This window comes from Prunus persica, chromosome G2 (assembly GCF_000346465.2).
Source record: "Prunus persica cultivar Lovell chromosome G2, Prunus_persica_NCBIv2, whole genome shotgun sequence".
Classification (NCBI taxonomy): Eukaryota; Viridiplantae; Streptophyta; class Magnoliopsida; order Rosales; family Rosaceae; genus Prunus; species Prunus persica.
In genome coordinates this window covers 6,678,330-6,705,015 of record NC_034010.1, presented here as the reverse complement: position 1 = coordinate 6,705,015, position 26,686 = coordinate 6,678,330, and the positions used below count along the sequence as shown (strand labels likewise).

At 36.6% G+C, this 26,686-nt stretch overlaps 3 protein-coding genes across 4 annotated transcripts in view; 2 read left to right on the top strand and 1 right to left on the bottom strand.

The window, feature by feature from the left end:
- Positions 204–7,973, top strand: LOC18787094 (protein ZINC INDUCED FACILITATOR 1). The gene is made up of 17 exons (XM_007217870.2): positions 204–608; positions 1,349–1,389; positions 1,565–1,625; positions 1,724–1,826; positions 1,936–2,038; positions 2,123–2,176; positions 2,257–2,319; positions 3,607–3,656; positions 3,771–3,846; positions 4,194–4,403; positions 4,669–4,756; positions 5,178–5,263; positions 5,413–5,520; positions 6,152–6,196; positions 6,308–6,396; positions 6,681–6,724; positions 7,622–7,973. Exons 1-17 carry the CDS (start codon positions 464–466, stop codon positions 7,711–7,713), a joined length of 1,458 nt encoding a protein of 485 aa, XP_007217932.1. The 5' UTR covers positions 204–463; the 3' UTR covers positions 7,714–7,973.
- On the top strand, positions 9,928–19,995 carry LOC18784761 (AP-4 complex subunit epsilon). Its single transcript, XM_020556801.1, has 10 exons — positions 9,928–10,954; positions 11,089–11,304; positions 11,409–11,519; positions 11,608–11,805; positions 11,913–12,044; positions 12,764–12,820; positions 12,910–13,026; positions 13,573–13,650; positions 16,500–16,643; positions 18,308–19,995. The coding sequence occupies exons 1-10, from the start codon at positions 10,166–10,168 to the stop codon at positions 19,388–19,390; spliced, it is 2,925 nt and encodes a 974-aa protein (XP_020412390.1). The 5' UTR covers positions 9,928–10,165; the 3' UTR covers positions 19,391–19,995.
- LOC18787131 (TMV resistance protein N) overlaps positions 20,699–26,686 on the bottom strand; it is a 36,531-nt gene continuing 30,543 nt past the window's right edge. Inside the window, exons 1-4 of one of the 2 annotated variants that reach the window (XM_020556794.1) lie at positions 24,078–24,914; positions 22,767–23,844; positions 22,362–22,634; positions 20,699–22,221 (exon numbers count right to left, since the gene is read on the bottom strand). In XM_020556794.1, coding sequence (XP_020412383.1) covers positions 20,902–22,221; positions 22,362–22,634; positions 22,767–23,844; positions 24,078–24,685 — 3,279 coding nt within the window. In that variant the 5' untranslated portion in view covers positions 24,686–24,914 and the 3' untranslated portion in view covers positions 20,699–20,901. Of the gene's footprint in view, positions 22,222–22,361; positions 22,635–22,766; positions 23,845–24,077; positions 24,915–26,686 lie in introns of those variants that run through there. The other variant, XM_020556795.1, reaches the window with a different exon arrangement.

Sequence of the window (26,686 nt, the reverse complement as noted above, 5' to 3'; positions counted from 1 at the left end):
TGACCCTTGGATAACGGGCTGTACCGATACAGCTGAGGCACCACAGAATTTTCCCTTTCTTTGTCGTATCAAAACAGTTCCTTGTACGGCATATTTTATTTCTTAAGATGGATTGGCTGTTTCATTGGATTTTGATTCAAATCCCACAAGTTTTCTCATATTTAATTATGGTCACATTTTCCTCGCTGGCTTTTGTCCACCGGCTTCAATGATTATGATTTCTCACTGCCTGTAGCTGACGCATGCAATGATGCCAATCAGAAAGCAAAACAGCCAAAGCCAAGTGAGAATTATTAACCATCAACAATTTTTTGTGCTTTTCATGTGAACCCTGACGCGTAGAAAAACAAACCCAGAAAAATAAACCAAATTTCATCTCCTAAGTCATCTTCTGAGCCAAACTCAAACCAGAAAAAAAGAAGAAGCCATTTTTGAGTTTCTGGGTTCAAAGCAAATCATCAACATGGCTGAGGAGAGCAGAGAGGCGCTGCTGAAGAAGGTTTACTATGAGAATTGCCCTGGCTGTAAGGTTGAACAGCGTAAAGAGTTGCAAAGAGGGTTGCCCATTAAAATGCTTGTCGCTGTATGGCTTGTTGTTCTTTCAGCTGGTAAGCCCTTCTGTCATTTTATATAATATAATGTTGTTCTTGAGCAGAATCCAATTGGGTTGTCAGATTCTTGTTCATGGTGTTGTGTTTCACTTCCATTGTTGTTCTTCTGCATGCTGTGGCATGTACGTATGATGAGGTTATAACTCATTGATTTGTGGGAGTTTCGATTACGAAAATACGGGTGCTCAGAAAGTTCACCACATTATTTGAAAGTAGTTTCAGTGTTTCATAGAAGAAACTAATCTTAGAATTGATGTTCGTAGATTAAAAACTTAAAAAGAAATCAGGAATATGTTGTGTTTTAAGTGCCTGATGCATTCAGATTGCTGCCAAGAATATATCTGCGGTTTTACAATGAGTTACTGCAGAATTTGAAATTAAAGAAACCTGGTTTTTTATTTTTTTTTATTTTTTTATCTGCGGTTTTCTAATGAACTATAGATTCAATACTTCATACAAGACTTTTTGGAATTTGATTGATTCAGGGCAATCAATTGTTCATATGTTACCATATAAGAGGGTAGCTTGAAACTTGTATGCGGAATCATGATCTGTTCTTATACTTTAATTGGTTTGTCATTTCTATGAATTATTTATATCTCCTATGTAGAATAGTTGCTTTGTAAAGTTGGTATACTGTAGCACTGTCAGATTTTTTATGATTTTGTACTTTGCTATGTCTTCTAATCTACTTCAAATGTTTTAACCCCGTTCTGTTGTTCTGTGGTAATTTTCAGCGCTGCCGATATCGTCTCTCTTTCCATTTCTTTACTTTATGGTGAGTATACTTTCTCAAGAGTGTTGTTACTTTACTTGTATTTCTAAAAAAATGTTCTGTAAGACAATAAAAAAGTGTCTTCCCTTTGTTCACTTGTTGTCCTGCTTTCGCCCTTTGAGTTCTACTTGATATTTCAAGATTCCAATAGAGAAGTTGGATTAACTATTCTTTGCAGATCAGGGATTTGCAAATTGCTAAAAGAGAGGAAGACATTGGCTACTATGCGGGTTATGTAGGTGAGTCAGTTCTTACCTTTCTTAGAGATAAATTTAGTTATTCATCACATTTTAGTTTCTTGGCAAGTGTTCTTTACAAACTTCGTTATATTGTGAAGGGGCTTCATTTATGATTGGCAGAGTTTTGACATCAATTTTTTGGGGAGTGGTGGCTGATCGCTACGGTCGTAAACCTGTCATAATAATAGGGATTGCTGCAGTGTTAGTAACTTCTATTCTGCAATTGAGTTTCAGTTTCATACTTCGGCAATGAAGGTTTTCTGTTTGCTTCAACATATTTATAAATGATTTTGAATAATTATTGGCTCAGGGTTATTTTCAACACTCTATTTGGACTCAGTGTAAATTTTTGGATGGCCATTTCTACACGCTTTCTTCTTGGATGTTTGAATGGTTTACTTGGACCAATAAAGGTATCATATTGTTCCATATATGATTATTAACCATGTATGTCAAGTCAAGTTTACTTTACATATATGATTTAACTGCATGACCAGGCATACGCAAGTGAAGCCTTTCGAGAAGAACACCAAGCTTTAGGCATGTCAACAGTAAGCTCACATTGTCCTCTTGTCTTCTACAACTTCTTATAAGTTTACTACATCATTTGAGATTTATAATCTGTTTTCAGGTTAGTGTGGCCTGGGGTATCGGATTGATCATTGGCCCAGCTTTGGGAGGCTTCCTGGCCCAGGTAATTCTACTTCTTGTACTTCTATTCTAGGAACTACACTTCAGAGACTCTCTCGATGAATGTGTATTTGTCTTGCTAATTGTTTAATATGTCCTTCCGTGTGTACAAATTTTGGTTCACTTGTTTTGTACTAAACATATTCCATGATGAAATCCGTTTAAGAAGTTGTTTACTGTGGAAAGTATTATCCTACATCAGAAAAGGAAGCTTTGCATTAGTAGTTTAAAAAGATCTCAGGCCTCTCCACCGATTGCCAATTGGTTTCGGGTTAAATGCTCACATGCTAACATGGTCACAATCAAAATTACATATGTACAACTGATTCAATTCAATAGTAATAACATCTGCTGTATGGAACAATGAAAGAAAAATAGCAAAAATACATGTACAGTCCACAAATCACATCAGTTTCAGATTTTGAGAAAAGGATTCAGAAACATAAATGAATACAAATCACAACTGAACCTGTTTTAATTCCACCTTTTAAAACAATGACTCGGGTAGCAGAACCATGGAATCTTGAATTTGATAAAGAGGATATGCTTTTAGAAGTTTGAGGCGTATTAACCAAAAATAGAATCATCACTCGTTACAAGCTTATACCACAGAACAAACAGAGTTATTTAACTTAAGAAGCGTAAAGAAGATTAAAACGAAACTTCTCCAAGAATCTCAGCACATTAGTGTTGGAAAACACTCTAAAATCCATGTAGCCTAATTTCTGTTTTGGTTTGTTTTCTGCTGACAGAACCTTGAGAAAGCCAAAACTTGAGAAATGAAACTCCCACCTCTGGAGAAGGTGTGAGATGGTACCTAAGAGCATGAAATGAGTGTAGAGGAGATAGCAAGCATGAGGGCGTCACCGACACTTAGGAATTAATTTTAAGGCTTTGAGCAAGCATGAGGTGGACTAAGATCTGGAATTAATTCTAAGGACTGTCCATATAACTAACAAGAAACAAATGAAGTTCTTGAAATTGACACCTACAGGGATTTGAACAGTTATTCCCAGTTTGCATACTATTAGACTTAACTTTAACACACATTAGCAACAAAGCAACATATTCTGTTCTGAATTAGTACAGGGGTTGGGGTTTTCGAAGGTTGGTTCTTGAAAGAGTAGGTTAAATTAAATAGTACAGATTAATGAAAATCATGAGGTAGAAGATGATTTTAGTATATTTTTTTTCTTGCTGATCTCTCTCTCTCTCTCTCTCTCTCTCTCTCTCTCTCTCTCTCTCTCATCCTTTTGTTTAATCAAATGTTTCTTTACAATGTTTTATGCAGCCAGCAGACAAGTATCCAAATATATTTTCCCAAAACTCCATATTTGGGAGGTAAGTTTGGCCAGTTGATTTAAGTATGCTGCAGTGAGATTGTCAAATTTCAGAATTTTTCTAATTATTTCTTTGTTGCACCATGATGTTCTAAAATCTGAAACTTTGATGTAGGTTTCCGTACTTCTTGCCTTGCCTATGTATATCGGTTTTTGCATTTGGAGTATGCATTGCTTCTTTCTGGCTTCCGGTACATATCTTAGTATATTCCTTTATGTTGTTGAATCTCTTTTGAAATGTTAAATATTGACCTATGTATTTTTTTTCTCATGGTTGTTTTTGTACCTTCTCAACCCTACTTTGTCATCACTTAACCTCCATGAAATTCAGAATGCAGGCCGCCCTTACAGTCCTCCATTACATCTAAAGGCAGTTACAAAATGAACAATATTTGTAATCCAATATCCTTGGAAAGGAATTTATCATTATAATCATGTATCCTTGAATACTTGGGTCATCTTTAGCACATTCGTACATTAAGGACCTTTTGAAACTCTTAAGTGTTAACAGAAAATTTCTATATCTGGTTGGTTGCAGGAAACTTTACACAAGCACAATGGAAATATTAGATTGCAAGATGATTCTTTTGAAGCTCTAGAAACTGCATCCTATGGGTCTTTTGCAAATGAAGGAAAACAAAAAACTGAAGAACAGATACCTAAAGAAAACCTCTTCAAGAATTGGCCCTTAATGTCAGCAATCATTGTTTATTGTGTATACTCACTCCATGACATGGCTTATACAGAGGTAACTTCATACCTTTTACCTGTTGGAAAAGTATAGTATTGTTCACAGAATCGGTTTTTTTCCTCTGCTCCCTTTCTTTGAAATGGTTCTTCTCATTGGTTTTGGTAGATTAAAAGTGCTTGAATGGTTTAAGACATTTTGTACAATGCATTTCTTACTCCTTCACTTACTCATTTATTCTTCTTCCCCTGTCCCCATTCTTATTGATCTCTAATTACCAAAGTGGCTATTAAGTGAAACTTTTTTCTTTTGCCCAAAAAATCAGATATTTTCATTATGGGCTGTGAGTCCTCGAAAGCTTGGGGGTTTGAGCTTTTCAACTGAGAATGTTGGTGAAGTTCTTGCAATTTCAGGTAATATTTGATGTTTCCATCTGCTTCTATTCTTTCCATCGTTTAAAGGACTCAATTTTTTTTTTTATACATATAACAGGCATGTCAAGATACAAAGAAATAAAGATGAATGACACCTAAGATTCTAGGTCCAGGCATCTTTTTGGCCATTTTAAATTTATATGAGTAGAGTTATCACTTCATAGTTTTGGTTTCTGCAGCTCTTTTCAAAATTTTCTGACATTGTCACTGGTATCAGGGGTGCAGCCCTCTTCTTTCTTATGCATACATATACATACACATACGCGATACGCCCACATGTACTATACATGATACATTAAGTTCACTCAAGGATAGAGTATTTGATACAGTTTCAATTTCTGATTTGTGTAAGTAACTCTACACATGCTCAATAATCGCTGACGATTTTATCAACTTGTAGGTTTTGGTCTTTTTGTGTTCCAAATCACCCTATACCCGTTTGTGGAAAGGCTTCTTGGTCCTGTAATGATTGCTCGCATTGGAGGGGTAATTTTTCAGCTTCTGCTCCATTTGCATTGTTGTAGCTTCTGCATTTTTTTTATGAATGTCTTTCGACGTAATGCCGACTGACCTATGCCTTCTTTACCTTTGTTGATTTTTTTTTTTTTTTTTTGGCACATGATTCTCATATGCAGATTATCACAATACCTCTGCTGTCAAGTTACCCGTTTATAGCAATGTTATCGGGGTTCTCCCTCTACCTGATGTTAAATATTGCATCTGTGCTGAAGAATGTCTTATCTGTAAGTGCAGACATGACTTTATATCTCATTTCAACTTACACACTTGCATGCATCCTTGCGTTACAAAGACTTGGTGAACTACTAGTCTACCATCATCTTGATACAGAATCTCATTAAAAAACAAAACCAAACTACAACTTTGTCATCTTAACTGAAGAAAGTAAAAAATAACTATATCTACTCTACAGAAGCTCACCGATTTAGTAAAATAGGGGACCGATATGAATTGTCCTGATTGTATTGCTAGTGGTGACCATGTTCTAATCTTGACAATTGACTGAATTATTTCTACAATTTTAAAAACAAGATATGCCACTTGCTTTAAGTAGACATAGGCATGGCTGATTCAAATATCGCTTCTAAGAAACCATGTTATTTGAGAGTCAATGACAATGGCCAACTACGGGTCTACAAGGCTGAACAACCACATAAGCGAAAATGATTTTCGTGCAGCCTGCTTACTTGTGTGTGCAGTAGGGTGCTCAAGAATCTTGTTTTCGTTTACTTTTTATGTTTTGTTACTAGATACTTAAGCATCTCAGGTTTTTTCCATTGTAAGGTGCTTCATATAGATAAAGGCTGTCTTTCTATGGTTTGTGCTCTAACTTTTGAAGTTTTTTTGTACAATCAGATCACAATTGTAACTGGAATGTTCATTCTCCAAAACAAAGCTGTGGTAATTTTATTCTCAAATTAACTACTTAAAATTTTTCCCCTTCTCTAAGTCATGATATTCTTGCTCTTCAACTAGAGAATGTGCCATAACTTGAGCATAATTTAACAACAGGACCAAAGACAAAGAGGTGCCGCGAATGGAATTTCTATGACGGCAATGTCTCTGTTCAAGGCAATTGGTCCAGCTGCTGGTGGTGCACTGTAAGTTTAGCTTATTCCAACTGGGAGCCGAAGTGATTTTGTTATATATATGATGCTTCTTGTTTCTGAATTATTACACGAAAAACACTACAGATTTTGCGTTTCATATAGTTTCAAAATTACTACAGATGAATTTTGAAGAAATCAGATAACACAAGCTTACAGCATTACTTTCTTACATTGATTTATGCTTTGAAAATCATCACATTTAAATTACATGATTTTGTAGTAATACATAGAAAAAAAATTCTTATCTTATGTTAATCATGATTTCGGCTCAACAGGTTTTCTTGGGCTCAAACACGTCTGGATGCTGCCATCCTACCTGGTATCATACTCAACCAAACTTTTCATCCTGGATTTTTGTTAGATAGTTTTGCTCACTTAGGCATTTGTTGCAGTTTTATAAATTTTTACTATTATTACTTGGTGGCTCAAAAAGAGTAATAAATTAGGAGAAATCAAACACTTACAAGATGTTTTGACCTTTCTTTGTATATCCTAAGCTATATTGTTACATTACAATTTAGTTAGTTCATATTTCTGTATATTTATATTTTAGATCGAAATGAAACGAAAAAAGAAAGAAATAAAAGAAAAGGGAAGATGGTTTTTAGATGATGATAGGCTAAGTACATGTTTTCTGAAACTGATATAATGCACAAGATGAAGAACGGTAGCATCAGATATTTACCATTTCTAGGTCATCAACTGACCGAAGAAGAAAAAGTAAAGTTAATGGAAGAGGGAAAAGAAAGAGTTCAAATTTCATTATTATTTGTTTTCCAAGAAATTCTTTATTTCTATATTTTTTTCTTCCAAAAATTATATGTTTTCATTCATTGATTATGCATGTGGATACGTTGGACTTCATTTAGTTCCTTTTCAAATTGCTTCAATATTTGTTTGGTATTTCATATTTTACCTTGCATCTCAAATTAAACCGATAATAATAGAATTATGCTTGGCTTCTGGAAGAAGAGGCGCAACTCCTCCTAAAATGAACATGTGGCCTAATTGTGCATTATTTTTCATTTTTTGGACAAGTGTCAATTTCCATTTGGCCACATGTTCATTTGAGGAGGAATTCCTCGTCTTTTAGGAGCCTAGCTTTTTCCTCTAAATAATTGACCCTTCATACCAAATTGGTAATTACGTAGCCAAATTTACTTACAGCTTGTAATGTAAGGCTTAGAAAGTTTACCACTTCCATATCGTTTTGCAGGTAGCCAGATGATTTTCTTCATCTTGAATGTGGTAGAGGCAATCGCTGTTCTGATGACATTCAAGCCGTTTCTCACTCTACGTCATGAATAGATAGAGATGAAAATGCAATACTATTAGCATATTCCAAATACATCTGTAGCGACTCTATCCATTTGTTAGGGAGATATTTTCCTATTATTTCCCGCTATTCAAAGGAAAGAAAGAAATATGGGCATTTATGTGGTAGGGGATTGAATAATCTTTTTAGGAAAATATTTATAGCATATTACAAATTATAATTCAGGGACAGTATCTGGTTGCAATTCAGAGATTGAAGACTACATGATGCATCGTTGTGTTGTGTTTTGAGCTTGACGATTGCGCTCAACTATGTTGGAGAAATTATTGTATGGTGCTAGAATACGGATAGGAATTGGAATTCTCATCAGGAATTAAATTCCACTTATAAAGGATTACTGTATTTACTTTACATCAAGGAATTAATAAGTAAGTGGGGCCCACACAAAATTAGGAATTGAATTCCTCCAATTCTTGGGTGGAAGGTGGTATTATAATTATAGGAGAACTAACTCGTTAGGAATTCATCTTTTTTACCCATTATATCCTCGCACAATTTAAAAATTTTCAAATTTGCCATTAACCAAACAACGAGGACATTTTAGTACTTAGGACCGCTCCTGCCCTAATTCCATATGATTTAGTAAATAACTTTAATAGGAATCCAGAATCTAACTCTTCTCAATTTATATGGTTTAATAAACAACTTCAATAGGAATCCAGAATCTAATTCTCTTCAATCCAACTCTTCCTCAATTAAATTTCTCCTAATCTAATTACGGATTAATAAACATGTCATAAATGTGTTTAGGTCTGGACATTCTTTCAGACCAAGGATTGTGTGGATTTGGAATGTGGGCCTTATGTTGTTAATCCAAATTCATGGATCAGGCATCAGGCTTTGCCTTTGTAGCTTTTCGGCCTTCGCCTTGGGCTGCTTCATTAAAGTATTTTGTTGAGCCGGAAACCAAAAGTGATGACGTTCAGCATAAATTGCGGACCACCAAATACAAAAGGTGTCGACAAATTGCGGACCCCATTCAGAAAGTTTTGATAAATTGAGGACCACCACGATATACAAAATGTTCTGATAAATTTTGGACCCCAAAATACAAAAAGATTTGCTGTTGTTCAGTGAGGAAAAAAGAAATAAGAAGGGAAAAACACGGAAATGGGATAAGGAAGAAGAAGAAGAAGAAGGATGAAAGGCTGCAAGGTTGTGGTAGTGAGATTTTCAGGTGATGGGTGTGAAGTAGAAGAGAAACTAGAAAGATTTGTTATCCTGTCTTGTACCTAATGAACTTCAAAGGAATGCAACAATACTAAATTACAAATAAAAGGAGGGACATAGAGGCTCAAGCTCAGTTCTAAGTGCGGTGTTAAATATCGGTGGTACGGAAATATCAATGGGTTAAAAATAAGAAAACAATGTGACCTAGAAAATGTGTACTAATTGATAAAAAGAGAGTTAAACACGTCACAATCTTTTATTTATAATGATTTACTATGTAAATTATGTAGACCAGATTAATTTTTCAAGGACAATAAATACTAAAATATTTTAAAAAAATAGCAGTAAAATTGGAGATTAAATAAGAGCACAAATAAAGTTACTTTAAGATAATAAGTAATTAATCAATAAAAAAATAAGCAACTAAAGATAATAATAAGTTAATAACAATTTTCTAGAGGATTAAAGAAGAACAAAAATAAAATTATCTAGTCGAAATAATTAATTCATCTACAATGAATACTAAAAAATTAGACATAAACATTTCTTTGAGGGGGGTTGTGAATAATTCAAAAAACATAATAGCATCTCATTCCGTAACAAAAACATACATATATTGAACCAATGTGTTGAACTTGATCTATCAAGATCAAGCCACAAAGAGTTTCACGACCTTACTTGCTAGGATGACATTATAATGATGAAAGAAGTCATCCTTGATACTACTTATATAAGCCTTAATATACTTGTTTTTTCGGTAAAGAAAAGTTTATGGGGAGGGAAAATGGGACTCGAACCTAGTTCTTATTATCAAAGATAACATTAGTTACCAACTCAACCAATACTCGTTATGTGTAATGGAAAGTGATTTTTTTGTCGTATCAATTACATGGATACCGTCCAAAAATAAAATTACATAGATACCTTTTATTCACTGTTTATTCTTGTTTTCACCTCTATCCTCTCTCCTTTTACTTTCCACCACCCATCCACAGTAACTCTTCAAAACACGCGCGAGTCATGGCAATCTCTTCAGAATTAGATCTACACACAGCACGCAACAACAGAAGAGAAAACCCAAAACTAAAAGCCCCTTCTTCTTCTTCTCTCTCTTCTCTCTCCTCTTCTCTCTTCTGCTGCTTCATGCAATTGAACTCAGTCCAATTACTCACCAATTAATGCCCCAAATTCAAGACCCTAATCTCCATCGCATTGGCAACTGCAAAATCCTAACTCCACCAATCATCAGCAGCAATGGAGCAACTGAAGACCATAGGGCGAGAGCTTGCGATGGGTTCTCAAGGCGGCTTCGGCCAATCCAAGGAGTTCCTGGACCTCGTCAAGTCTATCGGCGAAGCTCGATCCAAGGCCGAAGAAGAGCGCATCGTCCTCCTCGAGATCGAAACCCTAAAACGACGTCTCTCCGAGCCTGAAATCCCCAAGCGCAAGATGAAGGAGTACATCATCCGCCTCGTCTACGTCGAAATGCTCGGCCACGACGGCTCCTTCGCCTACATCCACGCCGTCAAGATGACCCACGACGACAATCTCTTGCTTAAACGCACCGGTTACCTCGCCGTTTCGCTCTTCCTCAGCGACGATCACGATTTGATCATCTTGATCGTCAATACCATCCAGAAGGATCTCAAGTCTGACAATTACCTTGTCGTTTGTGCCGCCCTCAATGCAGTTTGCAAGCTCATCAACGACGAGACTGTGCCTGCCGTTTTGCCCCAGGTCGTGGACCTCCTCGCCCATCCTAAGGAGGCTGTCAGGAAGAAGGCCATCATGGCGCTTCACCGCTTTTATCAGAAATCGCCATCTTCTGTTTCGCATCTGGTCTCCAATTTCAGGAAGCGCCTTTGTGATAACGATCCGGGAGTCATGGGTGCCACGCTCTGCCCGTTGTTTGACCTCATTACAATCGATGTGAATTCTTATAAGGATTTGGTGGTCAGCTTTGTCAGCATTCTCAAACAGGTCGCCGAGCGCAGGTTGCCCAAGACCTACGATTACCATCAGTTGCCGGCGCCCTTTATTCAGGTTTTACTTACTTTCAATGAAGTTGAGCTTGTTATTAATGTGGGAAGTTTTTGGCATGATAGAGGAATTGAAATAATGAGCTTTGTTTGTTTGTTGTAACGTAATGTAGTAACTGAATTAGTTTGATAATGCAGATTAGATTGTTGAAGATCTTGGCATTGTTGGGGAATGGTGATAAGCAATCAAGTGAGAAGATGTATATGGTAGTGGGCGATATTTTTAGGAAGTGCGATTCTTCCAGTAATATAGGAAATGCTGTACTTTATGAGTGTATTTGTTGCGTTTCTGCCATATATCCAAATCCTAAGTTGTTAGAACAGGCTGCTCAAGTCATCTCAAGATTTTTGAAGGTTTGAAGTTTTTGTATTTTTCAGTGTAATTTTCTGCAAATTATAGTCTGCATGTAGATTATTTGGAGAGTTAAACACCACCTTGTTGTATATTTGGTGGACAGAGTGACAGTCATAATTTGAAATATATGGGCATCGATGCCCTTGGTCGACTAATAAAGATTAGTCCGGAGATAGCAGAGCAACATCAACTAGCCGTCATTGATTGCTTAGAGGTGAAAGAATTCTGTTGGGTTTAATGGATTGGTTTCAAATCATGCTTTAAACTTTTAATTTAGATGAAATTTGATGTGCATGATGCAGGACCCAGATGATACTCTGAAGCGAAAAACATTTGAACTATTGTACAAGATGACCAAGTCCTCCAATGTTGAAGTGATTGTGGATCGTATGATTGATTACATGATTAGCATTAATGATAACCATTACAAAACATATATAGCTTCTAGATGTGTGGAGCTTGCGGAGCAATTTGCACCAAGTAATCAATGGTTTATCCAGGTAAGAGTAATACATCTTGCCTTTTATATTCTAGTTACCATGGGAGTATTTTGTTATTGCTTATTAAGCACCTGATGTCATCCATGCCTGATATTCCTTCTCTGCAGACCATGAATAAAGTGTTTGAACATGCGGGAGATTTGGTAAATGTCAAGGTGGCACATAACTTGATGAAGTTGATTGCTGAGGGATTTGGAGAGGATGATGATTCTGCAGATAGTCAGTTGAGATCATCTGCGGTATGTAACTCTAATTTTACACCTTATGTTTATAACTGTTTTGTTCAATGTCATTAAAAAGTCGCTATTTCAGTTATTATATGGTTTAAAATGTTATAGCATGCCCCCAAAATTTTGTGCGATTTCAAAGGTTCCTGTTGAACTTTTGATTAATGTCTCCCTTAAATTTTTGGACTCCACAAATAGTCCCATCCATTGACTTAGACCATCAACAATTGATGGTAAAATCATGGACATATCATGTTAGGAGGATGAGTTGCCACGTCAAAGAATTTGACACATAACTTACAGGTGTCACTTGTTCTAGTTAGCTATAAAATTATGTAAGTTACTCTCAAGCCATTTCATGCATATAACATTTGAGACCTCAGAGGTGGATTTTTTCTAAGGTTTTGGTTTACCTCATTGGGAATAGAAGCATTACTTATTACTGCTATGTTTGTTGTTTGTGATGAAAAACATTTTGATGTTGCAAAATTGCTAAGGCTTTTCATTCTTTTTGCCATTGAGTTCAACAGTCCCTGATAAATTCAGCATAGGAGATATAATGCTGCATTCACCTTTTTATAGTACTGCTATTTGTGTAACATTTGAGGATTATATTCAAGTAGTATGTTTACAACATTTTTGTGCATTCCTTGCTTCTGCACTATGTCTTAAACCATTTTTTTGCTTTCCCTGTTTCTGCATGTTAAAGAAATAAACTTCTTTATGTGCAGGTGGAGTCATATTTGCGTATACTTGGTGAGCCAAAGCTTCCATCTGTATTTCTTCAGGTACATTCTGTCCTCTCAGTTCTTTTCTTTATGTAGAAATTTTTGGAAGAATATTCCTGTTGATATCTGAATTTTAGTTGTGATCTCAGGTCATTTGTTGGGTTTTGGGGGAATATGGAACTGCTGATGGAAAATATTCTGCTTCCTATATCACTGGGAAGTTATGTGATGTGGCAGAGGCGTATTCAAATGATGAATCCGTCAAGGTATCCCTCAAACTCAGTTTTTTTGTAAATAGAGGTTCATTTTCTGCTTTAGTAATTTTTTAGGGTTTGATTTGAAGAAATTTTCATGCTTCTTAAATTTGGTAATGAGGTCAGGGTATAATTGTATTAAACGAACACAATTTAATTATATCTACCGTTAAAAATGCATATAAAGCTAGAATCCGAATGAAAATAATGGGAGTGCAAATCATAATTTAAAAAAATATTTTCTTAAGATTATGGATTAAAAGGTAATTTGAAGTACAAATTTACTTTGGTTAGAATAAGCAGGGTCTCTGTGTAGTTATAGAAACATGAGAGCTTATGGAAAGAATAAAGAAGAGAACGCAGGGCACACAATTTTTATTTTCCATTTGCTTAAGAAGTAAACAATCATAAATTTCGTAGAGTATTTCATAGGTTTAAAATTTTCTTCTCTCATTTTTATATTTGGTTATCTATTCATAAAAAAAGCACCATTTGTATTTCTGTGTATATTTGTATCTTACTTGTTGAAACTGAAGTGAGTCTGTTCTTCTCATACAGGCTTATGCAGTTACAGCAATCATGAAAATATATGCCTTTGAAATTTCAGCTCAGAGAAAAGTGGATATCCTACCTGAGGTGCATATAATGAACACTAATACAATGTTTACTTTGACAACAATATCAATTTGCATGCATTAATCGTCTGCATAGATTTGAACACCTTTCGATAGCAATCTTGCTTTTGTAGCGTAATGTGGAATTTCAATATATTTATTTTAGTCTTGTCTTCATTATTTTTGGTTACCATTTTTTATTTTATTTTAGATTAAATAGGTCATATAGGATGATCCCATCTCCCTTTTCCTAAGTGTTGGTTTGCTAATAGCGGGTACAAACTAGTTTTCTCTAGCACAGTACTTGGCTATCAAGGTGCCATCTTCTAGAACTTTGCTGCTGCAGGGGTTGTTAAAGCCATGGAAGTTACTGTTTTACCCTCAATGGGCTAGGGTGATAAAAAATTGCTCCGTGTTTGTTCAGTATAGCCTAATTTTTGCATTTGTATCTGAGGTTGAATCAGTTGTTTTCCTACGAGTGGTTTTTTTCTTTTAGTTTCCTTCTAAAAATAATGCATTATGATTAGTAATTATGCTCGTAATTGTAAGAGTTGTACTGGTATTTATGCCATTTTATTTTGCTTTCCCTGAGAGAAGATAAGATTTGTTACCTTGCAGATCTTTGACTGAAAATTAAGTTGAAAGATTGAAAATTCAAATCTTACCGTACAGTTTGCACACTAGATTGAACAGGCATCTCTTTATAGATTAGCATCAGTCATGACTGGAATGAATTTATTCTTCCCGAATGATGGAAATTGCATTCTGTAAATATGCTTTTAGTAGTGGGTTGAATTTCTCTAAAGAGCAGAGCTAAATCTGAATAAGATGTTTAATCAAAAGATGTAATGATTAACATGGATTTTGATAGATGAGTGGCAGTGCAGAGTTCTTCTAGTAGTTTGGGAAAAAAGGACTTGTATACATTTAGAATCTGGTTTAGTAGTGGACATCTGCATTGCGGATGTCATCAAATCTATGTTCGTTTAAGCTGCTGTTCAATTCACTCAAGGTGGAATGAGCATGTTTGCTAGTTTTGCTTTTTCACCTGTTCAGAGCTTAGCTTTAGAGTTTAGGGTTAAGTTTTCCTGTTTGGTGGACCTTCTTTTCATCCATTTAGTGCTAAGAAGCACGGATACGCTGGTTGAGGTGCGTATCCCGTATCTGATATGCTAGGGGATACGATACGTTGTGAATACGTGCGGATACGCGATGGATACGTATCCGAGTAAACGGATACGGTCAACGACAAAAAGATATGCGTATCTGACATTACAGATTCGAGTATCTGATGTTTAGGATACGCGTATCAGGAAACATCTCCACTTCTTCTTTCAGATCTTCTTCTTCTTCATCCAGCAGTGCCCCCACTCATCAATTCTTCTTCTTCGTCCTTAAGAAGCCCAGATCTTCCTTTTTCTTCTTCATCAAGCGGCGCCCCTACTCATCAATTTCTTCTTCTTCATTCTTCATTGTCGGCGGCGTCAGGTTCTCTTCTCCATTTTCATTTTGTTTCTCACGCGTGCTTCTCTGTTCTTTTGACAAAAGGATTTTGTTTTGTTTTTGTTTTTGTTTTTTTGGTCAAAGGATTTTGTTTGTTTAATATTCACAGTTTCACCCACACCCCACGTGATGGCTGGTCTTATCGTTTTGACAAAAGGATTTTGTTTTGTTTGTCTTATTAAAAGTAATAATATTATAACCAAGACAAGTGGAAGTATGTTAAAAGTAATAATATCAAAAGTAATAATATTATCATTTTTATGTTATTTAAAATATGTTATAAATTATATATATTGTTATTTTTAAATTATTATATATTATTTAAATTGCCGTATCCACGACGTATCGTATCCTAATTTTTAGAAATTTATCATATCCCCATGTCGTGTCGTATTGTATCTCCATATCCGTATCCGTGTCCGTGCTTCTTAGATTTAGTGCTTAGGGTATCTGGTTTAGCTCTCAGGTTATCAGCTACCATTCACAATAGTTAAACCATAAACTCTAAAGCGCTAACAAGCGATTCTACATTCTTAAGTAACAAATTGTTTTGAAACAAAAATTAAAGATGTAAAATGGAAACAGAAAGGAGACTTGAAAACAAAACGGACTGAGCAGCTACTCAAGCTGCTTTCACAAAATTCAACATCAGCTCTAGCAGAATGACGTGTGCACTTAGATCATCATACGTATGCATGTAGTTTCCTAATATTTTAATGATTGAAGGCTTAATCAGCAAGAAGTTGAATCAGAGTTGAAATGTTATTTTATGATCAATGTTCTTTTTTGGTTATAATTTTTTTTTTTTTTTAACCATGGGGTACTCTATTTGTTTTAAGAATTTTGATCTGATGGCTGGACCACGAAAAGTTTTAAGATGAATTGTCAAAAGATGTTTTAGGGTTGTATTGATTTTTGAATTGTTGGACTTAGCTGAATGCGTATGATATAATTTTTGCTAGAAATAACATGTTTACATAAAGCGTAAGATAGCAGTAAGTGGTTGGTGGTGGGGCTCTTTTGAAATAGTTTCTGTAAGAAAGAAACATAATACAATTTTACTTTATACAATGGTTAATGCTAGTTAAGGGAGAAATATGCTTGATAACATTCAGATATTATTTGCAAGATTTGAAATGTGTACATAAAAATGTGTGCATGTGTGTGTCAATGATCAGTGGCCCTTGCTTTGAGTTCCCGAGCTCTATAGTTGCATGATGAATGTTTAATGTTTTTTTTAAGTTGAAGTTTTCTGAACATCATTATAATGTTAAAATTCATCTAATCAATGATTAGCTATAATGTTGTCATTTTCATTTTGTTTTGGCCTGTCATGGAAGTATGTATCAAATCTTTCTTCCCTTGCAGTGTCAATCTTTGGTGGAAGAATTGTCAGCTTCTCACTCAACAGATCTGCAGCAGCGTGCATATGAATTGCAAGCTGTCATTAGCTTAGATGCTCCTGCAGTTGAGAGTATTATGCCGTCAGACGCTAGTTGTGAAGACATTGAGGTCATATTTAATTGCATTATCTACTCGTACCCTTCTTTTTTTTTTTTTTTTTTGCTTATCCTTTAAAGTATTAAGAACTATAGGAGTTCTGCATTTCTCTTTTCCTTATTATTTGGTGTTTGTTGGCTTACTGTCTGAACCTCCTGTTTTCTAATGGTAAAGTCTAATGGTTGGTTAACCTTGTGATTGCATTAAGTTTGGTGACCCTCTTATTGTTATATGCCAAACGATACACTGTAACTTTAATTTTCTCTTGTTTTTTTTAGTACAAAATGTATCTTTTGGAAAGCATTTGTTGAGATATAACAAATAGAATCCTTGATGAAAATAAATTAGATATAAGGAAAGTGAACTAATGTATGTCTCATTGAGAAATGTAGTTGCCTTGTAAATTGTTCTAATAGGACGTACAACTTTTCCTCCTTGTGATAATGTACCTTTCTCATATGGATACATTATCTTGATGTAACATAATTCAGTTTTTCAGATCATGATTGTGTTTGTGTTTTACAGATACGTTATTATGAATCATGACGCGACATTAAATATTTTTAAAACTGTATAGATCCAGAAGAATATTTTCCAAAATAGAAATACTATGACAAATGAACATGTAACCTAACTGACCGTGAATGCTGAAGGAATAGCTTTGCTTGCTTGCTTGTCAAATATGCCCTATCTGTACTACTTATGGGATGAAGTTTGAGAAAAATTAAGGGCCCATATCTGACAATTGCAAGGGCATTAGTGATTTTTTTTAAATACTGAACAGTCAGTCCCTATAAATAGGCAAGCAAATCATTAAATGAGGGACTTTTTTTGGTCCAAAAGAAAAAGGCCACTGTAAATGTTGACTGAAAAATAATCTGACTAGATACCTTTCTCTATTTAAGTAGAAAGATGTCATGTATTGCTTGGTTAGTGCTGTTCTTGACTTTCTGATATTTTATTTGGTAAATTTTGAAAATGTACTATTAATGTATATATGTATACAGTTATCAACTGCACAGGTTTTAATAGGGTCAGTAAATTATTGCTTTCCCTTCTTTTATCATTCTCATGTATGTATGCATGCATGGATCAATGTGAAGATAATAATCTTCAGGTCACAATTGTGATAATGTCAGTTATCATTATTAAATTGTACATGGGTTTCTGAAGCTTTATTATTGGCACTTAGAATGTATGCTCGTGCCGGAGGCACTAATTGTAGATTTCCTTGTAAAAAAACAAAAAATAAAAAAACAAAGATTGCTTTATTGTAGTTTTGGCGTATATAAACCTGATGATATAGATGTGGTTTAGATCGAGAAAAATTTGGAATCAGTTTATGAATGATTAAAATTGCTTATTTGACCAACATGCATCATATTATACTGGTGAAACTTAATTTATGTAGCTGCCTTTGGTTGGTAATACCTGGATGTTAATAAAGTGATTCTAATTGGTATTACATGACATGCTTCAATTAGTTTCCCAACTTCTTTGCCCCGGTCCTTGCATCTTATTTCTTCCCTTTAGTTATAAGTTGCTCTTTTCATGGATTTTGCAATTGTAATTTCTCTAGTATGCTTGAAAACCTTGATTTTGGATCATGCGGAAACCATTTGTTTATTTATTTCTTGAATAAGATTATTTTGTGTAATATTCATGTTCTCTTGCAGATTGATAAAAGCCTTTCATTCCTCAATGGCTACGTCCAGCAAGCACTAGAGAAAGGTGCTCAGCCCTATATTCCCGAGAATGAGCGCTCTGGAATGTTAAATATCAGCAACTTCAGTAACCAAGATCAGCATGAAGCTTTAACCCATGGTCTTAGGTTTGAGGCATATGAGCTTCCAAAGCTAGCTGTGCCATCAAGAATTCCTCCAGCTGCAGTTGCATCCTCAACCGAGCTTGTTCCAGTTCCTGAACCATCTTATGCTAGGGAGATCCGCCAGCCTGCATCATTGCCACCTGTGTCAGATTCAGGATCATCGGAACTTAAGTTACGACTAGATGGTGTTCAAAGAAAATGGGGTAGGCCGACATATTCCACCCCAGCATTGTCGATCTCAAATTCCTCTAGTTCTAGTTCCCAGAAATCAGCAAATGGGGTCACACAAGTAGATAGCGTGAGCACTTCAAATTCAAAAGCACGTGATACTTATGAGTCAAGGCGGCCCCAGGTTGAAATTTCTCCAGAAAAGCAGAAGCTTGCCAGTTCACTGTTTGGGGGATCATCAAAAACCGAGAGGAGGCAGTCTTCTGCCAACCATAAGGTGTCTAAGGCGAATATCCATGCTTCAGAGAAGCCCCAGGTACCAAAGGCAGCAGCTGTACACACTGAAGTTAATCATGAACCTGCTCCAGACTTGCTCGATTTGGGTGACTCAACTAGTAGTACTGCTCCCACTGTAGATCCTTTCAAGCAGTTAGAAGGGCTTCTTGATCAAACTGAAGTTGCATTAACTGCAAATCATGGTGCAGCTGATGCTGCTAAGACACCTGATGTTATGGGATTATATGCAGATACATCTCTCAGCAGGCTCAGTAGCAGTGTTGATGACCCTTTGCCGACCAATAGGGATGAGTTTAATCTTGCATCTGAGTTATCAAATGCTACAAGAACTGCTCAAAGTGGGGTAACACAATTGAATAAGGGTCCTAACCCTAAAGATTCCTTGGAAAAGGATGCACTTGTAAGGCAGATGGGTGTGACCCCAACAAGTCAGAATCCCAACTTGTTTAAAGATTTGCTTGGCTAAAACTCTTCCGAATGGCAAACTTTCGATCATGATTGTTCGAGATTATTTGCTTTGTGGTATGTGCATGGTCTTTCCGTGTGGCTGGCTATATGATAGGAAATACAACTCAATTCAACAAGTTTCAAGGCCACCATGCAGAGCTGTAAAGGCACCATACATCAAGAATGGTGGCAAAAATGGGGTATAGGCTTTTGTATTTGTTGGACAGTGGCTTATGTAGGAATATAACCAAGTTGGTGATGCTTGAATATGATGGTTTGAGCCAATTCAATGCGGAGCTTTTTCTTTGCGGCAATGTGGGCGGTTTTGCAGCGCTCCACGGACACATGGTTCTGCCATGCATATTTGTCTACATTCACACTGCTTTGTGCCGCTCTCTTGTTATAATAATGCTGTATGAAGTGAATTTTTGTGTTGTAGGGACATTTATTCCTGTTTGTCATAAGTTTTACTTGGTGTCAGTTCACATTGTAAGTTGTAGTTATCTTTTGATTATGAGATGCCCCTTATAATTTTTGGTGGATAAAGTTGGACATTCAACATTTACGGTAGCCATCCGGTCATTCAATGACAAAGATAATGCGCTTTCGTGAACTAAGAAATAAGTTATAATTCCCAGCGTCTTTTTCCTAGTTTCTAAAGCCAATTTCTTTTTGGGTAAATGGAGCCATTGGAGATGTTAGCTCTACCAGGGCTGTTCAAACAGCAACTGGTATTCAAAGAACCAAAATCTATTGGCAAAGTAGACAGGAGTTAGAAAACAACATAATATGCATGACACTATCGACAAAATTATGTTGGGCGTATTTGGATGCCTGTTTACAATTAATGTCTAATTTTCAAACAAACCTTGATTGGAAATTATGAAATAGATAAATCTGTTACATTTCATCCGACGTACATCAATTCCAATGAATGAGATAGATGAATCATAGACAAAGTATGTGTGTGGAATTAAAGCATTACACAAAGTATATGTTTGGAATGAAAGCATTACATAAATCGGGGTTTGTTTATCCTATGATAAATGCTGGATGCATCAATTGAGAAGAAAGGTATTGCCTTATGCAACTTAAAATGAAATCTCCGAAACTGCTGACGCCTCAACACACCTCTTGTTACCATACCATTGCCTGGAAATTTGGTTCGTTTCGGTACGTAGCTGAACCTAGGGCTCACATAAACTATTTTGGAACTTCATTGTCTGAAAATTTAATATTGAATGTAAAGCGCTAAGAAAAAGAATTTAACCCAAAACAATAAGAAAAAAAATTCACACCCTGAAAGCTACAACATATACCCAAGAGATGCACAACAAATATTGCTAAATTTGAGTTGAACACAAAACGCTGATATATGACCAAAAAATACAAAGATATCATTCAACATTTAATGGATTTACATGCTTTGGCTCCTCTTTAAGATCAATGTGCCTCCTCTTTGGGTGATTCGCCCCTCCTCTTTGAGCATCTTGATCACCAAAGTCGACGACATTAGCACCATGATCATCATCAAGTGCCGAAATCTGATGACCGAGGCCTCTTGCCAAGACTAGTCTCTGATGCTGAAGGCAAGGAAAGCAATTCGTTTTCTTGGTGTTGATCATCATCATCATCGTCAACATCGTCGTCATTATCATCATCATCGTCAACATCGTGCTCATCATCATCGTCGTCAACATTGTCGTCGTCATCATCATCATAGTAAACATGGTGCTCATAATCATCATAGTCAACTGCCATCAAATCTGCCAACCACTGCGTCCCATCAGTCTCACGGACATCAACCTGGTGGCCTAACAGGTGGACCCCGCAGGATACTTTAAGGGGTGTCCGCCGTAATCTTGTCAAGCCAAATATAACTTGACAGATATTGCCCTGCTTCAACCTCGGTGGTTCTCCTGACTCACGATTCATTAATGGAATACATATGAACCCCACATGACTATCATCAAATAATTCAGTACCAAACTCATCCGAATTTACGAGTTTTCCATTGACAAGAATCTTGGCATAAGCACCAGTACCAGCAACACATAGAACCAATCTTAACATCTCCCATTTTAAATTTGGAGGAATTTCAAAACTAACTTCACATCCACCATTGTATTTCTTTGTTCCAGGACCTGTAAAAAAATAAGGTCTAACTGTTGTTCCATCTTTACGACAGCTGAACCACTTTGGAACTTCATCGCCTGGAAGACGAATGTCGAAATGAGAAACAGAAACCAGATTCAGAAAAATATTTTCTGTGATGTCGTTGCCTCGTAGTCTAAAGCAATTGTACAACCATATCTCTATCCTTCCTGGAATTTGCTCCAATGATGTGCGGTTATCCAGCGAAACCCAAGACACTTTTGGAATTTTTTCCAATGATGGGCAGCAATCAATGACTACATAAGTTAATGTTGGTGGAAGCGCTTGTTCTGGAATTTCCAGAAGATTCTTGCAACGACGCAATTTAAGCATACGCAAGTTGAAACATTTGCTAATTGATGAAGGGAATTTTCTTACGCCACTTCCTTCCATGTCCAAACTAAATAGTGATTCCATCTCTATTTCTGGGAAACTCTCAAGCCTTCGGCAACCAACAAGGGAAAGTTCCATCAGGGAGTTCGATCTAAGTCTTGTTGCAAACCTCGTAAGCCTACCGCATCCATCAAGATTCAATCGAACAAGTTTATCAAGGAGTCCAACAGAATCATCAATCTCAACTAAATTTGTACAGTCACTTAGATTCAAGTTCGTTATGTTTGGGATTCCGGATAAGTCAGAAATTTTTTCTAAGAATTTACAACCACTTAAATTCATTGATGTCAGGTTTGACATAATCTGTGACACAAAAACATAAAATAGGAAATTATCAAATCACACCCTACCCTTAAAAAAACAACTTTAGATTTTTGTTTCTTCCTGAAAATAAGAACTCTATTTGAAATAATAATAAATAAGTAATTAATTTAAATTGTTACCTTCAATTTCTCCAATCGTTTGATACGACCCGCGGGCATATTGCACACAGCAAGACGTACCGGATGAAACTCGGATGGCAAAGATTGTAATTGACAATTAGGCCAATCAATAAATCTTAACGCGTTGGGCAGATAGTTAATGTCCCCACATAGAGATGCATTATGGTTTATGAAAATTTGAAGATTCACCATATTACGGAAGCACTCTGGATTCAAAGTTATCTCAGCTGGTTCTGGAAGCTTCACCATGATGCCTTTAATCTTTCTTGTTCCCTAAGATGGAAAAGCATTAATTAGGAAACGAAGTCACAAATCAAAATGCAAGCACATTTTGTTAAGAAAATTAAGGTAACATAAGGTATTCTTTCATGTCAAATTGAATATAATAACACATGTGATACTTACAGTACTTTCCATTAGAACTTGTATGACATCCTCGTAAAACCACAATCTACTACGCTTGCCGGGATCATTGGGGGATTCTTTGTGAACTATATCCTTGCCCAGTTTTTGTAGCAAGTCGTGCATTAAAATCCTCTGATCCCATTCAACAGTTATCATTGCCTTATCAACTAGTACTTCAATGCAATTTTTAGGGACTATTTGTAGCACAACGTCCTTACTTGCATCCTTGAAGAAACATGCAATGTCGAGAAAAACTTCTTTCGCGTCATCATCCAAGGCATCATAACTTTTTTGAAGTATTCTTTCAATATGCGTATAAGGTTCTCCTTTGTAACCATCTAATATAACTTGCCAACTTCCAATACTTCTATTACGAAGATGAGAACCTAAAATTGTTAGAGCTAGTGGAAGGCCATCGGCAAAAGCTATTACACGTTGTGCGAGTTCCAAATAATCTTTTGGAGGTTCACTCCTTCCGAATGCATGCCAACTGAAAAGCTCAAGAGCTTGGTTGTAATCTAACTTCTTCACCTTGTATATCAACTCAATCCCATGATTTTCTAGCAATCCCCTATTTTTTGTAGTAATGATTACTCTACTACCCTCACCAAACCAATCATCTCCAGCCAAGTTTTCTAACTGCTCCAAGTGGTCCACATCGTCAAGAATTAATAGAATCTTTTTATGCCTCAGCCGTTCTTTTATAACACCGATTCCTTCATCAACACTCTGAATTTTCAACTTGTTGCCTAGATACTTATGAAGAAGAGTCTTCTGTAGCTTGATTAAGCCTCCATGTGGCATTGAATTTTCCCTGACATTTGGCAAGAAACAACTTCCTTCAAACTCATGGGCAATTGCATTCCATATAGCTTTTGCAATTGTTGTCTTGCCTATTCCAGATGTCCCCCATATCCCAACCATGCGACGACCATTCCCACCAACATCTAAAAGCTTTTTCACATCTTGTACATGAGACTGAATTTCAACTGGGTACTTGGCCACATTCCAATATGTGCTGCTCAGTACTTGGATTAAGATTCCATCAACAATGTTGTTGATAAATGTAGCTTCATACCTGCAAGTTTAACCAAATTAGACACATTTAGTGAATCAGATTTAAACATCCAACCACTCAAAAGAACACAACATCAACGATCTTGTACGTAATAATTCTTCTGACCAAAAAAGAAAAAAAAGATGTTAACAAGGATTTAAAACTTTATATTTTTACAAAAGGATACTTTTCTTTAATAATGAGTAACAATTAATATTTTATCTTGAAAATGATAAAGATAGAAATATACGTACTCTCCATGTTTGAAAGTATGTCCGGACAAATTTGCTGCTTGTCTAAGAGCTTCCTTCCATATGAGCACTTTCTCCTTGTCATCCTTGAATTTGCTTTGAATAAGGCCTTTAAATGCATCTCCAAAACTATTTGTTTGCTTTCGTACATCCGACGGATCCACCTTGTAAAAAATGGGCAAAACTATTTGTTGCTTTGATTCTTTACATTGAAGGATCTTGACAAGTTCATCCAAGCACCATCTCGAAGATGGATAGTTTTCAGAGAATACAATGAGAGAAATTCTTGATTCTTCAATTGCTCTGACAAGGGCTGGCGATATTTCTTCTCCTCTTACAAGCTCTCGATCAATGAAGGTTCGGATTCCCTTACGGACTAAAGCCTCGTGCAAATGATCTGTAAAATTGGTGCGTGTATCTTCACCTCTAAAACTCAAAAACACATCATATATCCATGATGAATCATGAGTGAAAGAAGAAGAAGAAGGAGAAGAAGAGACTGGTGGTTGAGTGGTTGTAAGGGGCAGATCTGAAGGAAGTTGAGGTTCCACCCCAAAATCAATTGGCAATGGGGAACTCCCCATAAGCCTGAATAAGAATTTGAAGAACATTGAAGAATTGAAGAAGACGCAGAGAGAATCTTATCTGATTTTGTATTGATTTTCTTTCTTAATAAAACGATACAGTAAGAACTAAGCTTATATACATGACAAATAGCTTAAGGCTTAAGAACTATGGCTTGACGAAGCAGTTTCCTACCATCTTCCATGCGGACGTGATTAAGTTAAAGGTGTGAGGAACTTTCGTTTCAACTTCCTTTACCTTTTCTTTGCTGAATAAATTGCTTTAAGATAGTGCACATCACATGGCCAGTATTGCTATATAGCAGAAATGGGCCTACATTGACAGCTACAAAAATGGTCAAACGATGGTATTTCTTTTTCTTATTAAGGCTGGCTTGTATCTCTTTTTCTTTCAGTACATGGTTCCTTGAATGGAAAATGTGTTCTCTCGCAAATGGGATTTCCGAGACTATATTTGAGGCACTAAATTTTTTATGTTGTAATTTAGTTTATGTGTTAATGTTCTTTTTCATTCTTTTATTCAGTTATTTACTGTTCTTTTTCATTCTTTTATTCAGTTATTTACATTAACACCCATTGAGTTTTTTGGTCCTTTCATAAAACTCCCTGAAATTTCAGAAATTAAACAAACACCCCCTAAGATTTTAAATTATTTTTACAAAACTCTTTTTTATTAATTTTTTGGTTAATTTCAATTTAGTTGTAACACCCCGACTCCAAATTTAATTCCTATTTTAAATTATTTAAGTGAATTTACGAATTTACCCTTAGGGTAGGGGTAAATTGGTCATTTTCTTGCCCGGAAAGTGTTTGGGGCAGTGATTGGTATTTTTGGGTAGGTGGTACTGAGACGAATTCGTAGACACGCGGTAGGCTTAAATCGGAGTTGTAACGAAGAAGTTACGGGCAAAACATCGACAGTGGCAAAACCGTAAATATTTTGAAGTTTGGGTTAAAATATCTGATCTCTCTCTCTCTCTCTCTCTCTCTCTCTCTCTCCCCGTGTGGCTGAGCCCCTCCCCGTTTCGAATTTTCGTCGGAATTTCAGAAGCGAGAACTTCGCCGTCCGACCACCATTTAAGGCGCCGTTTCTTGCAAAAGCTTCCTCTATTCCTCCTCTACCCAGCCCACCCCTTTTCTCCGATCGAAAACCTGGCGAACGGCGGTGGCAACGTCGTGAAAAACAGCCGAAACTGCCGACGTCTCCGGTGACGTTTCCGGCCGTCGCAAGCTGCGCCGTCACTTGGAACAGGTAGCTCTCCTTCCCTTCTAGCTGTTTCCTAGGTTGCGCGATGACGATGTCGACGGTGGTCGCCGGATCGAAGCCGTGAAGTTCCGGGTTAAACCGTGAGTTTCCGACACCGATTCCGGCCACTTGCCGTCCGAATTGGACTTTGGTGTAGTTGAATAAAGTGTTCCACTCGTCGAGTAGAATCTGTAGCCGGAAGGGTGAGCTCGGGTGTGGAGTTTTTCCGTCGCCGGAATTACTCTACACACCCACGCGCTGCCGGCGCGTGTGGCGGCGCGTGGGCGAGACTGGTTAGGCTGCAAATTAACCCGATGAGATCCTTAGGTTGTCACGAGCGCATAGGAATTCGCGGATCTCAATTCGGACATCATTTGACTATCGAACGGATTATCGCATATTGTGCGTTATCCGGGTTCGATAGGTTCCGACCGTTAGATCCTTTCCGAATTAAAATATGTTGTTCTAGGTATTCCTAGGATCGTATAGGAATTCGCGGATCGTGAATCGGAACCCCGGATGTTCCGGTTCAATAACTTAAAGTTTGCGTTTTATAATAACCGTCTGATTGTCCGATTGTAAGCGATCTAACCGTCCGTTTCGGACCAAACTTGCGAGACGGGTATCTTAGACCTTGTGAAACCTTTAGGAACTTTCGGATTGTGAAACGGAGGTCGTGGGTCCCGTGGGCCCGGTTGACCCAACTTGGGAAGTTTGACCGCCGGTTGACCGAGTGTCTCCCGAAGTTGTTCCATCGTCCAAATTGGGTAGTTGGACCTTAG

Bases quoted from the DNA above. Each gene is read 5' to 3' on its own strand.
- LOC18784761 (XM_020556801.1), top strand. From the start codon at position 10,166: ATGGAGCAACTGAAGACCATAGGGCGAGAGCTTGCGATGGGTTCTCAA. The intron at 10,955-11,088 runs GTTTTACTTACT...TTGATAATGCAG, and splicing joins TGCCGGCGCCCTTTATTCAG to ATTAGATTGTTGAAGATCTT. The intron at 12,821-12,909 runs GTACATTCTGTC...TTGTGATCTCAG, and splicing joins TTCCATCTGTATTTCTTCAG to GTCATTTGTTGGGTTTTGGG.
- LOC18787094 (XM_007217870.2), top strand. From the start codon at position 464: ATGGCTGAGGAGAGCAGAGAGGCGCTGCTGAAGAAGGTTTACTATGAG. The intron at 5,264-5,412 runs GTAATTTTTCAG...TCTCATATGCAG, and splicing joins TGATTGCTCGCATTGGAGGG to ATTATCACAATACCTCTGCT. The intron at 6,397-6,680 runs GTAAGTTTAGCT...TCGGCTCAACAG, and splicing joins CCAGCTGCTGGTGGTGCACT to GTTTTCTTGGGCTCAAACAC.